Below are 13,134 nucleotides of genomic sequence, written 5' to 3' on the forward strand. Positions count from 1 at the left end.
TGCACTTAAAAGAAAAATCAAACCAAGACAACTCAACCGAGTTGATATATCGCTGCTCACAGTAGCAACTGGCAAGCATCAGGGATCAGGTAATAGCTTGGTTGTCAATGAAAGACAGAAGAGAAATACTGAGATGCAGGAGATATTTCAGTCACAGTAACGCTACACCAAACAAGGCAGTAAAATGTCCAGCATGACAGATCAGTAACACAAGAATAAACCTGAGCTTGAGAAAAGGTCATGCAAGGAGAAACTCACCACGAACAAAAAACAGAAGAAAAGATAGAAACAATAGCAGGTGCAGCAATAGAAATGCTATACAAGTGAAGAAATTCAGAAAGCATGAAGAAAGGGGGCTATGAAAATGAGAACATTTTAACATGAATATCTGAAAATAAAAAAAAACACCAGAGAAAATGCAGTCTATCAATACAAAGCTTATGTACATTATAGCATTGAAAACTTCCTCCAGAAATGATCTACACTCCATCTTGGAGGAGGCTAAAAGGCCAGTCTTGTGGTTAGAAGCACTGCTTCAGTAGGATTTTCAGTTTGTCTCAAGCTGTGAGCTCTAATTTCTCTAAATGCACTCTAGGGCAAAGCTTAAAGGAGCTGTTCTGTGAGAACCAAAACTAATCTCTTGGATTTCCATCTTTTTTCTTTACCTTTCCCCTTTGGTGTCCTTATATAACCCCATGCAGTAACTCCAGTTTTCTCCCATATGCCCTCATCCTCCCACTGGTGTTTGTTTCACACACTAAAAATCATACACTTGGATTTCTCCCCTATAATTCCTGATTGATTGACTTGTTGCACAGACCATGTTGACTGAAATATGCAACACACTATTAAAGAAATCAAGAACTTTTGAGCTTACACAGAAGTCCTACCCACAGTGAGACCATCAGTTTTAAAGAATCATTTTGGTTCCCTAGTATCTTTGAGACTCCCATGGATGTTGGATGATCACACAAGTCTGGAATATTATAACAGTCCTTGCTTATTTTTGTTGTAATATTCAAAATTAAGTTTACACACCATTTTTTTATCCTCAATGCCAACACTGGAACTCAGTAACTGCATGTTAAAAAAAGCCAAGATACCAAGCAATTTAGGTTGCAGATAATCAGCCTGCGGAGAGGAAAAAAAAAGTTAAAACCCCAAATAATCTTACAATTAACACATTCCAAAGCCTAAGAAATTAAAAAGCAGATATGAAATGCTAATTCTAAAATACATATGAAAAGAATCCCAAATACATAACTACTTAAGAAATATCAGTGCTATTGATAGACATCCCTATTAGGCTGTGGGTCTTGCTGTTTTGTAGGATGTTAGGATTTACATGTGCGCTGTTGGTTTGTTAGGGCACTTTCTGTTTTGATTTGGTTTTATGCACACTTGGTATGGATCTCTCTGTTACAGAAACACTTAATAAGAAATCTTAGCCTTTCTTCCACTTTTTGCCTGAAATAAGTAATGCTGAGAATGGCAAATTGTCTTCACTCTCACAATGGCCAAAAAGAAGTTCTTGAAAAAACTGAGCATGAATATTTTGATGTCCTTACCATTTGCTCTGGTGAGGTTATTTCCCTGGGTCCCTGATAGGGATCATCCTGAGAGGCAAATGAAGCCAATATGGACAGACCATTGAAGACTTGCTGGTAGTGCTCCCCGAGCCGCAGCAGTAATTCGTTATGCAGGCCCTGGTAGTCCTGTCTCAGCAAGCTGCCCAGCTCTATCTCAGTCTCATTCTACAGTCAAACACAAAGCCTTCATTCAATCACAATGTAATTACAGCACTGAGAGACAAGAGGCAATGGGCTCTGGTTGGTTTGTTATAGAAGCCAAACTAAAAGCTTTCAAAGAGCTCAATGTTAGACAAACCAAGCTATTAGAATTTGCTAGGTTCATAAAATATCTTGGAAACTTTCCTCAGAGCCAATGGAAGTGATTATAAACAATAAGAAAAAAAATTTTGCATATGCAATTTCCCAACCTCTGCTTTGCAATGCCTTAATTTAAATAAAGCAGAAAGCTCACTATGCATCAACTGCTGCTCCTAATGTGCAGGTGTAACAGGGCAAATGCCAACTTACCTTGAGGTAATGCAGTGCCCGCTCCAGCTCATCCTTGGTGCAGGAACAGACCAAGTGGGAGAAGATGTATTTGAAGTTATTGATTAAAATCTCTCTTCGGTTCACATTCAGTTGCTTTGCTATGGTTCTGATAAGTGTGGAGGCTGCAGGACTGGCCTTGGCTGCAAGGTCTGGAAGCAAAACTTGCAGAGTCCGCTGGTAAACAAGAACTACAGTTAATGGAAAAAACAAACAAACCCTCCAAAACCCCAGGGTTAGGCTAAGTTCCATTTGTGTCAGTACCACAACACATGTGTCTGGTCATAATTATGACCATAGGTATGAAGAAAGAAAAGCTTTAGTAAGATTAATATATCTAGTAAAAATGCAGATAGAAATAATTACTTCAGGAGCTGCTTTATCTAATCCATACTAAGAAATATGTAAACAAAAAGTGGGCTAGCATTTTTGCATCAACCCAGATTCTCCACAAAAGGAAATCTTAAAAATACCCAAAGAAGCCAAAAAGCCAACATGCCCACACACAACACTCACCCAGCCTATGATTCAGCTAGAACACTGCTGGCTTAACAGTTGGGCACTTCCCATCTACCAACAAGCAAAACACAAATATGATTCTGAAGCTACTGGAACAATTTACTGGAATTTAGAGTTCCAGTAAAACAGATATCTAACAGATCAAAAAGATGTGTATCCACAGAATGGTAACTTTCTTCTGAAATAAGAAAGCTGACACCACGCAAAATCACACCTTACACAGGATGCCTCCAAGTGCACCAAATCATCAATACAGATATACTTAATGAGCATTCTAAACTTTAGCTCCTTATCCATCATACTTGAGTTGGCACTGTAGCCATCCCTCTAACTCCTTGATAAAACTGTTCTTCTGCACTTGCGCTCTCACTTGCAGCATTCCCAAGAGAAAGTGTGGATTAAAATTGAAATTCACAAGCACAAACACAAAATATCAAAAGGACTGACCAACTTACTGAGAGAAAGCGATTTAGATCTGGAAAATCGAATACACTGGCAATCTCAGATAACATGTCCAGAGCCATTTCTCTCTGGTGAGCAACTGTTTCTTTCTGCAGTTCATTGCCCTGGCACGGAGCACTCAACACCACCATCTGGCTGGAGTGCAGGGATTCCACTAGAAACTAAACATGAAGAAGTAAGTATTTAGTATTATTTTCCCCCCGTTCACTCCCTAAAATTAAACACAGAAGTTTCACTGGTCTTTCTATGCATCATTTTTCTCTCTCATTTATTGCACATAGATCTATGATTATTACTTTGCAACAGAACTGGATTATTATCCACTTAATAATTACATTCAAATTTGCAACCCTGGATTCAAATGTTGCATTACAAAAAAATATTCGAAATTACAAAGATCTGCTTTTGACAATTTTCTTTTTAAACAGAACTTCTTGTCATTAGATAATGGATATTATGAAAAACCTAAGTCAATCATGGCAGAATTATGCCTGTGCAAGACTGACTTCAATTACAATTTTAAACCATAGTGTCTTGCAGCAATAGTACTACAGAATGCAAGAGCCTCTATTTCAGAATGAATCATCCAGGAAATAAAGCAGAGAAGCAACACTATTGAGGAGAGATCACAAAAAAGTTAAAAGATTTCCCATTAATTCCTGAATTTTTTAGAGTTTTTTCCTTAAAATAATTTCTTTCTTGTCCTATTAGATTTCACTTTGCGCAATACTGCAATTTTGACCTTGACTTCCATTTTCAAACTATACACAAAGAACCCAAATATATGCACTTTCTAAACTACACTCTTTTTACCTGACAGATTGGCTTCTTGTACTGACTGAAAAAAGCCTGGAGTTTTATGGCCTTGGCTGCTGCCAGGGCCCGGATTTCCGTGTACGCTGCTCCGGCCACCGAAGGTGACTTGGACAACAAACAGTGCAACAAGTGCAAGAGGGCAAATGGTACCAATTCTCCTTTGGATGCCCTTACAAAGTAAGTAGAAGAAAAAGGATTAAAAAGTAAAACTGAATTGTTGCATTTATAAAATGACTTAAGAACATGCAATTGCCATCATGCAAAATGAGTCATGCTTGTATTTGCATGGCTTATCTGTATTTCCTATGACAGGGCAGAAGAAAATGAGGAATGTTGCACAGGAATCAACAGCTCTGTACAATTGCAATGGACTCGGGGAAAGGATGACTTCAATATAAGTAATCTAATCTTGCACTTAAAGAAAAGGCACTTTGTATTGCAAACTGACACAACTTAGCAATTTTCAAGATACTATCAAAAATACCTTCCAATATCTCCTGTAGTGAGAATCAAGGTATCTTTAAGCTCATTATTTCTTGACATTTTGGCATTTGTGTAGGCTTCTTTCATCCTTGAAACAAACAGCTGGTACACAGGAAAAAAAAACCAAATTAATGTTAGCGTTTGACACTACAAAACCATAGTAAGTTAGGCACAAAACCCAAAAATAAATATGAATTCACCTCTTTTACAAATCCTTCTTCAGAGTCTAAGGATTCTAGTATGTTCTTTATGCAGTTACTGAAAGCCACTCTCACATCTTTGTCTGGATCTTCCATTAGATTTAATAAAGATCCAACAAGAGTCTTCACACTAGACTCATCAGTATTAAAATCCAGGTGTTTGCAAAGATGAGGTATATTTTCTATAAACGCTGGATGGCATGGTTGGAGGAGGAAAGAAAAACATACTTTTAGTACTTTTTGAAAATCTACTGAAGTGCACAAAAGACTGAGGCAAATAAACCATAAAGCACACTTTACTTTTACAACCAAAAGAATAAATATTGTAAAATCTGAGAAAATATTTAAAATTCAGATTTTATCAAGTATTACATTTTTAGATATAGCCATAGACCAAATTTAAGCCAAGGTAGTTTGAAAAGAACATCACTGACAACATTAAATATCAGCAATGACATCAATTGAAATACAACACTTCAAACATGAATAGAATTATTAAAACCCAACATAGAATAAAAGGAATGGGGAAATGTACAGCTATAGTGACTTAGTACCTCAGATGGAAGGGTAAAATGTTACTAAAGGTAAAGCCACATACCTAGCTTTACTGAACTGGGTGCTTTGCCCTCAAGTAGAATGAAAAAGGGCTTGAAAACACAGGCTTGCACAGAAGAGGTTTTTCCATGAGCAGAAGTCACAGTAAGGCTGCTACACAAAATATCATGAGTAACATCCTTAATTGCAGAGTCTGCTAAGAAAGGCTGTACATGGAATGGACCAGAAAGACAACAAGATAACTTCCCAACTATAGCAGCACAAGCCTCCTTGACTAGCTCAGACTCATCTTTGATTTGATTTCTGAAATGGAAAGAAAAATGAAATCATTTTAATAAATCATTTACCTAGAAATCTATTTTTCTACATTGTCTTAATTCTCTAACTACATTGACAGTACTATCAGGACAGGTTAAGGATCTGTCTCACTAAATCATCTTTTTCCTTTTCAGATCACCCTCATGCTCTGTTAAATGTTTGAAGTAGCACTGAACATGGTGAGGCTGGCATGCTGTAAAGAAACTGAAGACTAACACAAAAGGACAGAAGACACCAAGATATATATGAAAAAGGCAGAGAAGCTGCAAAGATTTTAAGAGACATATGGACAAATACAAGATGGATTTCACTGACAGAGATATCTCCCTTCCCTCCCTAATTTAAATTGGGGTCTTCAGCTAGAAAAGGAACTTGTACACTGACATGGTAAGTGAACAGTATTCTGTCACACAGACATCATCACGGGCACCTATTCTGATTTCTGAAATTAAGATCTAGCAAATTTCATATGAAATGAGCATTTATTTTTGTGCTTATACTCCATGTATTATTTGACCATTTTTCTTCTTGCACAAAGACAGAAAAGCTGCATTAATACATACAAAAGAGCTCTGGGAATCATGCTGCAGGACTGTACAGGATGAAGCAGGAGAGTGAATCCTTTAACACAAGTAGCCCGAATTATTTCATGGTGACTTTGTAATGCCCAGTGATAAACTGATTTTCTCCAATCCAGATGAATGCTTCTTGGGAAGAGAGTTAAAAGAAACACACAGCGTGACTGAGTTTGGGGTGCTAATGAGAAAAAAAACAAAGCAAACAATTACTTCATTTAAACTTTTAATACCATCACTCATCATGAGAAGGCAAATAAAATAATTTTACTTTAGAATAATCATTCCAAAGTGGAACTAGGCTTTATATACTTTAACATACTTACAAAAACTCTGTGCAGCTTTTTGACTCAAAACTACAGGACCAAATCCCCAAATAGATGGCTTAAAAGAAGACTCATCAGGATGGCTGTAAATCCAGGGCAGAGACAGCAATCCACATAAGTCATCAAGAATTTGATCACTCAGCGGAATTTTCACTAGGGGGAAAAAACAGCAAAACAACAACAAAAATATACTTTTTCAGCTCTATAGAGTTTATAAAACATTTTCTGCTCTTAATTTGCTACAAAATATTATTTTTTCTATCAAAAAAGATTCATAACATTATTCCCACACGTTGATATCCTACTTTTTAGGCATGTAATAACAAGTCATATAGTGCTAAATCATAACCTAAATCTCCTATAATAATCTAATAACCTAAAAATCTCCTAAAAAAACCTAAAAAATCTCATAAAATAGATGTAACACATGCGTAGCAGAATGAACGTAACTTTGGTATCTCTGGATTTGTGCAAAGACTTTCAATTGGACTTTTGGGTGCCTGGTAAGCTGAACTCATCGTAACATTTTAGTTTTGGTAACTGAGTCTGTCCTCATCCTAGTAAATTATGTTCATAAAGGAATGCAAATGAAGGTCTCTAAACAGAAAATAATGATTTTTTTTTTACTTAACCTTTTTGTAAAAGAGTTGGAATATAGCACAAGATTCATAATTTCAATACCTCCACCAAAACAGACTTAATACAGTCAGATTAATGTCTAATTTACAAAATACAAGACAATCTTTAAGGGTTTCTTACCTTGTGCATATAGCAAAGCATCAAAGATTTTTACCATTCTGTCAATCACTTGTTCTAGATTAACAATCTGCGTAGCAGCCTCTAACAGTTTTCCGCAGACTCTCACTACTCTTGTGGTAAGATCAGAGGAAATCCACTTGAACTGTATATTCACCATTGAATCCAAGGAGCTTGGAGTATTCTTACACGTATCAGAGTTACATGGATGAGACACTCCATGTTCTTTACTGTTAAAACAGAAACCACATCAATGCAACAACTGCAACAAACAACATTTAATATTAACTGCTTGTACGCTAAGACAGTATAAAAATGTACTTCTTCAAAATGTACAGGACCCATCCAATATTGATCCTGATACACAGACAAGCATTAATTACACAAATTGTAATGAGTTACAAGAAACTCTTGGTCCCACAGTTTCCCCTTGGTACTTTTACCTGGTGGAATCTGTTGGGGGAGAACAATGAACTATGCACAGAGCAGCCAATCGCAGAATTACAGCGATCCCTTCCACAGTCTGAAGAACATCCCCTGGCAGAACTTCTTCCTCAAGGACAGATATTAAGGATGCAGCTTTCTTAGTGATGGCATTCCACAGAGCACTCTTCAGTTTCATGTTTACAGGGCTAAGTCTGCAATTTGACCATATTAATTGTTTTCCAACATATACTTTATTTCAGAAAAGATAAATAATCATAGCAAAACCAGAACTAATCCATATTTGATACAGGATTAGGAAAATACCAAATGAAGCTTTAGCTTAAATGTGTTTTTTGGAAGGAAAATATCCTAACTCTCAATTTTAGTATGACTCATATAAGACTTACCTGAAAGGCTATAAATGCATAACTCTACAGTCCTTGGAAGGTCTTGGTAACTATAAAACAGTAAACGTTACGCCCATCATTGAGAAAGGCACAAAAAGAGAATCCAAGGAACTACAGGCCTGTCAGCCTAATCTCATCCCTAGGAAGATTATGGAAAAAGCCTTGAACTCATTTCTACCTGCATGAGGGACAAGAAGGAGACTGGAAACAGCCAGCATGTATTTATGACAGGCAATTCATTCACTCGATTCCTTTCAAATGAGACAGGCAGCTCTGTGGAGAAAAGTGGGCTGCGTGTTCACAAGACTTCAACTGTCTACAAAATTAGGCTGACAAGATCTTCATGAAGATCTGTATGACATGTCCTGCAACTGGCAAAAAAAACCCAACAAACCCTGATGCAATAGAACAGACTGAGAGCTGACTAATGAATGAGCAACTTTGGAGAAAATGACCCAGCAGGCTTGTAGAAAAGTGGAATATTAGAGCAGTGTGACCTTCTTTCAAAGAAGGTCAACTACACCCTGGGCTGCACACAAAGAGTGAAGGCTTTTCACAAGCCCACCCCTGAAGCACAGCATGCCCAAGCCAATTCTGAGTGTCCAAAGACAAGAAAGAGATCAACTGCTGGCACAAGTCCAAGATAATCACGGAGCACAGCACAAGCAGAGGCTGAGAGAACTGGTTTTGTTCACCTGAGCATAACTGGACTTAACTAGACCTGCTTTAAGTACATCCAGTGCAACAGCACAGCCACGCACAATTCTGTCACACTATGGATGCTCTCAGCTTTGTTTTCAGTGTGAAAAAATGAAAATAATTTTTATTGAACACATTCAAAACATTCTCTTTAATTAATGTTTGGCTTAAAAATCACCAGTAGCTTTTGATCCCTCAAAATTTAATTTTTTCCCCCTGAAGCTTTTTCAATCTGTTAAGAAGAAACTACCTCAAGAAGTTGTCATTCATTATTCAAATTACTATAAAAGTAGTTACTAAGTGTCATACATTAAAGGTGCAAGTGATTTCTTCCCATGTTTTGTGGATAGGCTCAGTCGTCGTCTTTTCTCTGGAACTTCATCATTGCTGCTGCTCCACCCATCAGTATCTGAGCTCTCCAGCTGGTTCTGCTGAATCTCCTCAAAGATTTCTTCTGTTTGTGTTTTTAATGCTGTATACAGTGGACTCACCAAATACTGGGAAGGACAAACAACAGAGGTACCATGATGTATGCTCTGCCTTACTTAAAGATTTGGCATTATTGCTTCTGATTTAAAATATTAAATTGCAAAATATCATGGTAAAAAAAGTTCATAAAAACTTTTCCATTCAAAAAGCTTAATTACAAGATGAAAGCTCTTATGAGCAATGAAGTTTCCTGTGCTGCTACCAGAGAGGATGCAGCTTCTTCAGCTCTTTTCCAGCTCCTGCTGTAATACCTTGCTACCAAAACCATCACAGAGACACACAACGTTCAATAAACAGCTAGGATATACAGATGAATATACGGAATAGAGGCACTCAGCATATCAACAACTCATTATCAAAATCTTGTTATGCTTAACTAAAACAGGGTTTATTTAGGTTGAGTATCAGGAAGAAATTTTTTATTAGGAGGGTGGTGACACACTGGCATGTGTTGCCCAGAAGTGGTAGATGCCCCATCCCTGGAAACACTGAAGGTCAGGTTGGGAGGGGCTCTGAACCCTGATCTAGTTGAAGCTGTCCCTGCTTATTGCAGGGAGTTGGACTAGTTGGCCTTTAAAGGTCCCTGCCAACATAAACCATTGACTCAATTTTAATTTAATCTTTTCTGTCTACCTGTCTCTAACAAACATGACTAAGAGCAAATGGCTGAAAAGGAAGAGCATCTCTAACTACTGCACACTACTTGCAAAGCTGCCCTCATATGAATGCACTCTGGGCGTTACTCCCACCTTGTATTATGATTATGGACAGACAGTTGTGCCTGCATAGCTTACAGACAGTTTAATACATCTGAAAAGCAGGAGTCCAGCTACATCCAACAGATTTAAGAACCCTGACCTATACAAACATGTGAAACAGTTGAGAAAAAAGGAGTATCAACCTAAATATGAAACTAAAAATTAAATTTCCTAGATTTTCGTCTTTGCATAGGTATAGGTTTTTGTATATGATCTATTCATACAATAAATTCAGTTTTTAAAATAAACCTACCTCTTGGTCTTCCTGAGTTCCAAGCACATTCACAAAAATTTTACACATGGTAGTGATACGGGCTTTTCTTATTTGTAAGGCAGATTCATAGCCAGTTGGAACAAACTCCAGAAAATACTGCAGTATATGGCAAAAAGCAGTTTTCAGCTTTTCAGACTGAAGGCACCTAAAAACATCCCTTTCAAACCATGAGCAGAGCTTCTCTAGCAGCATATTCAAGTAGACAGGTTCAATATTTTTGTAAGAATCTGCTTCAAAAGGCAGCAATGTCCTCACCAACAGTAAGAGTGGTTCTCCAAAGAGTTCTGATTCCTCAGTATCCATTTCAAGTGCTGAATGTAGAATTTCAAAAAAGACTGTGAAGAAAACACTGGCCAGCTGTTCTGGAGGTCCTCCTAAATGAATTAATTTCACCAAAAACTTCATTGCCAAAGTTTTAACTTTTGGACTGCCATACTCTAACAGTGAGCAGCCTATCCCCCAGAGAATAATATCTTGTCTTACAAAAAAGATATCTGCAACAATATTTGTCAGAATAGACATCAATACAACTTCCAAACATTCTATATTTGGCATACTCATCAGGTGTAATGGTGCCAATCTTAAATATCCCACTTTGTCACTTATATTGCTGGAAAATCTCTGTACAGTCACTGGCCAGACGAGTCCATCTCCCCAGATATGCTTCTGTGTATCTCTTTCATGCAAGATGATTAAGTCTTGAAAAAGCTGTAGCAAGTCTTTAGTTAGTGCTTCAAAAATGGAGCCATTCTTCATTTTAAACAGAAAAAGTAAAGAGCAGATGACATCACAAATGTTCTTGTGCAATGTGTCGCAGCTTGGAGCTGCAGCAATACGAAGAAGCCTTGTTATGATCCAGTTACTAAATTCTAGGACAATAAAAAAGAATCTTTATTATTAAGATAAAAACGAAACTCTTCAATTGAGAACCTCCCTAAGAGCAGATTGCTTACCACTAAAACTAAACTCCTTGAGAGAAATGCATGTAGGCATCATAAACAGAGTCTTCACTGGGATATTTATTCAGCAGATCCCATTGAAAAAGAGGGGAAAAAAAGGGGGAAGAACATGGGGGTTGGGAATGTAAGACACACACTTTACACTGGTATTTCTAAACATTTTCCTCTGTCCAAAAAACACCCTCAGGCAATGAGTACATGTTCACCATATCTCATCAACAGTATATAATGATATATCTATGCAATGGTAACGGATAATGTCAAAATCTGTCCCGAGAAATTTCCATTATCACAAGTGTTAATCCATTCAATATTCAAAGTCTAGCATCTTATTAACTTATAAATTTATAATGACCAACTTACATATCTGCCTTTTTTCCTGTTCTGTTGCAAATTTAAATCTTGAAAATACCAAGCTTCAACATAAACATTTTCAACAAACTCACCAATGCAACTGCATTCAGTTTCCTCCTGATTTCCATCCACATTTACAAACATAAGTGGGGAAGACTTCATGATATGTTGAATAAAATCCAGCAACATCACAGAACTTGGCTGTGAATCTGATTTCTTAATCAGTTCCAAGGCAACTTAAAAAAAAAAAAAAGAAATCAGCATGGCAATAAACCACTTAAAAATTGTGCTCACACCTTATGAGAAATTAAAAAAATATATATATAAAATACTATTATATGGTATTAAACCTTTCAAAATATTTATTGTTAATATGTTTTTCAATCTGTGAAGATAATTGTATGCATATTGTAACCCTCTCTGTGACTCCAAACTGTATGAAGAAAAGTATAAATTACTCATTAAATATTATTAACCCCAAATGCATTAACATTCAGTTAAAATTCTATCCAACTGTGTATTGAGTGAAGAACAGCAAATACCTAACATTTCCCTAGGTTTACAGTCTTGCTAAAGAAACAATGCTGGGAATTGTTTCAAATGCCCAGAATATAAAAGGTTTTAAATGGTAAATTCAGCTTACTGAAGCAGAAAGTTTAACAAAACACTGAACATATCTAATGCTGCTCCACTGAAACAGGTATCTGACTCATGTCAGATTTATCCAGATCCCCCAGGGATCCTATCCAGTGTTAGAACAAGAAGGAAACTATCTAAGATTCAGACAAGATTTCAGTTCTGAAAGACACATGTGAATATTAAGAATTGCAAGCGCTATTAACTCATGAGCAGTGACATTACATGACACTCCTGCTTTTCAATGTTGTGAGCATTTGTTTCCATACAACCCTGCACTGCACTCACCTCTCCTTCCTTGGGGGTCTGTGTGTATGGTTTATTTACAAGGGAACTTCACATCCCAATGCAAAATACTTAATCACTGACTTTATTAAAAACTAAGTCATAAATGGAATTGTATTCAACTAAAGCTTTCTTAAAAGTGTCTTAACTTTTATTTTTGGCAGGAATTACTTAAAGTATAAAGCAGACAGTTTTAGATTAGAGGAATGCAATGCTTACCAACATCTACATCTGTAAGAATTCTATCAATGAATTGGCAAAGTATTTGTCTTGGTTTCTGCACAACTGTGTTGTATTCTTCTGGACTAGCACTAAAATTAAAAGAATGATATATTCATGTTACCAATTGTAAAGTACAAAATAATAACTTGGAAGTCTATCTCAACAGTTTAATGTTAAACACTCATTTTCTTCTAGAAATCTTCAAAAATAAATATAAATTGTTTTCTTGGTGGTGTGTAGAGGTTTGGAGGTGGGGGGGAAGGGGTGGTTGGAGTTTTTCTTCAATTTTCTTGTTTTAGTGACTGGCCTGTCCCACAGCAATCAGGGCTCGTAGGGTCACAACTTCGGTATACAATTGTACCTCCACATCAGCTCGCTGCTTACTGCAGTACAAAGCTACAGTGCCCGTGCTGCCATTAACACTCCAGAGGCCGGCATGTTGCAGCTCGTGTGGCTCTCAGCGAGCGCTCACAGCACACGCAGCCTCAGACCGGGCAC

The 13,134-nt window shown here is 37.0% G+C and overlaps 1 protein-coding gene across 2 annotated transcripts in view; it reads right to left on the reverse strand.

Moving 5' to 3' along the window:
- ATR (ATR checkpoint kinase) overlaps positions 1 to 13,134 on the reverse strand; it is a 39,446-nt gene that overhangs the window by 25,961 nt on the left and 351 nt on the right. For both annotated transcript variants that reach the window (XM_030280000.4, XM_030279999.4), the window contains exons 2-17: positions 12,634 to 12,725; positions 11,586 to 11,729; positions 10,160 to 11,049; positions 8,969 to 9,156; positions 7,571 to 7,765; positions 7,131 to 7,357; positions 6,372 to 6,524; positions 6,034 to 6,226; positions 5,196 to 5,455; positions 4,598 to 4,788; positions 4,399 to 4,499; positions 3,912 to 4,083; positions 3,092 to 3,259; positions 2,100 to 2,294; positions 1,569 to 1,754; positions 1,039 to 1,131 (exon numbers count right to left, since the gene is read on the reverse strand). In XM_030280000.4, coding sequence (XP_030135860.4) covers positions 1,039 to 1,131; positions 1,569 to 1,754; positions 2,100 to 2,294; positions 3,092 to 3,259; positions 3,912 to 4,083; positions 4,399 to 4,499; positions 4,598 to 4,788; positions 5,196 to 5,455; positions 6,034 to 6,226; positions 6,372 to 6,524; positions 7,131 to 7,357; positions 7,571 to 7,765; positions 8,969 to 9,156; positions 10,160 to 11,049; positions 11,586 to 11,729; positions 12,634 to 12,725 — 3,448 coding nt within the window. The remainder of the gene's footprint in view (positions 1 to 1,038; positions 1,132 to 1,568; positions 1,755 to 2,099; positions 2,295 to 3,091; positions 3,260 to 3,911; positions 4,084 to 4,398; positions 4,500 to 4,597; positions 4,789 to 5,195; positions 5,456 to 6,033; positions 6,227 to 6,371; positions 6,525 to 7,130; positions 7,358 to 7,570; positions 7,766 to 8,968; positions 9,157 to 10,159; positions 11,050 to 11,585; positions 11,730 to 12,633; positions 12,726 to 13,134) is intronic.

Source organism: Taeniopygia guttata, chromosome 9, assembly GCF_048771995.1.
Source record: "Taeniopygia guttata chromosome 9, bTaeGut7.mat, whole genome shotgun sequence".
Taxonomy (NCBI): Eukaryota; Metazoa; Chordata; class Aves; order Passeriformes; family Estrildidae; genus Taeniopygia; species Taeniopygia guttata.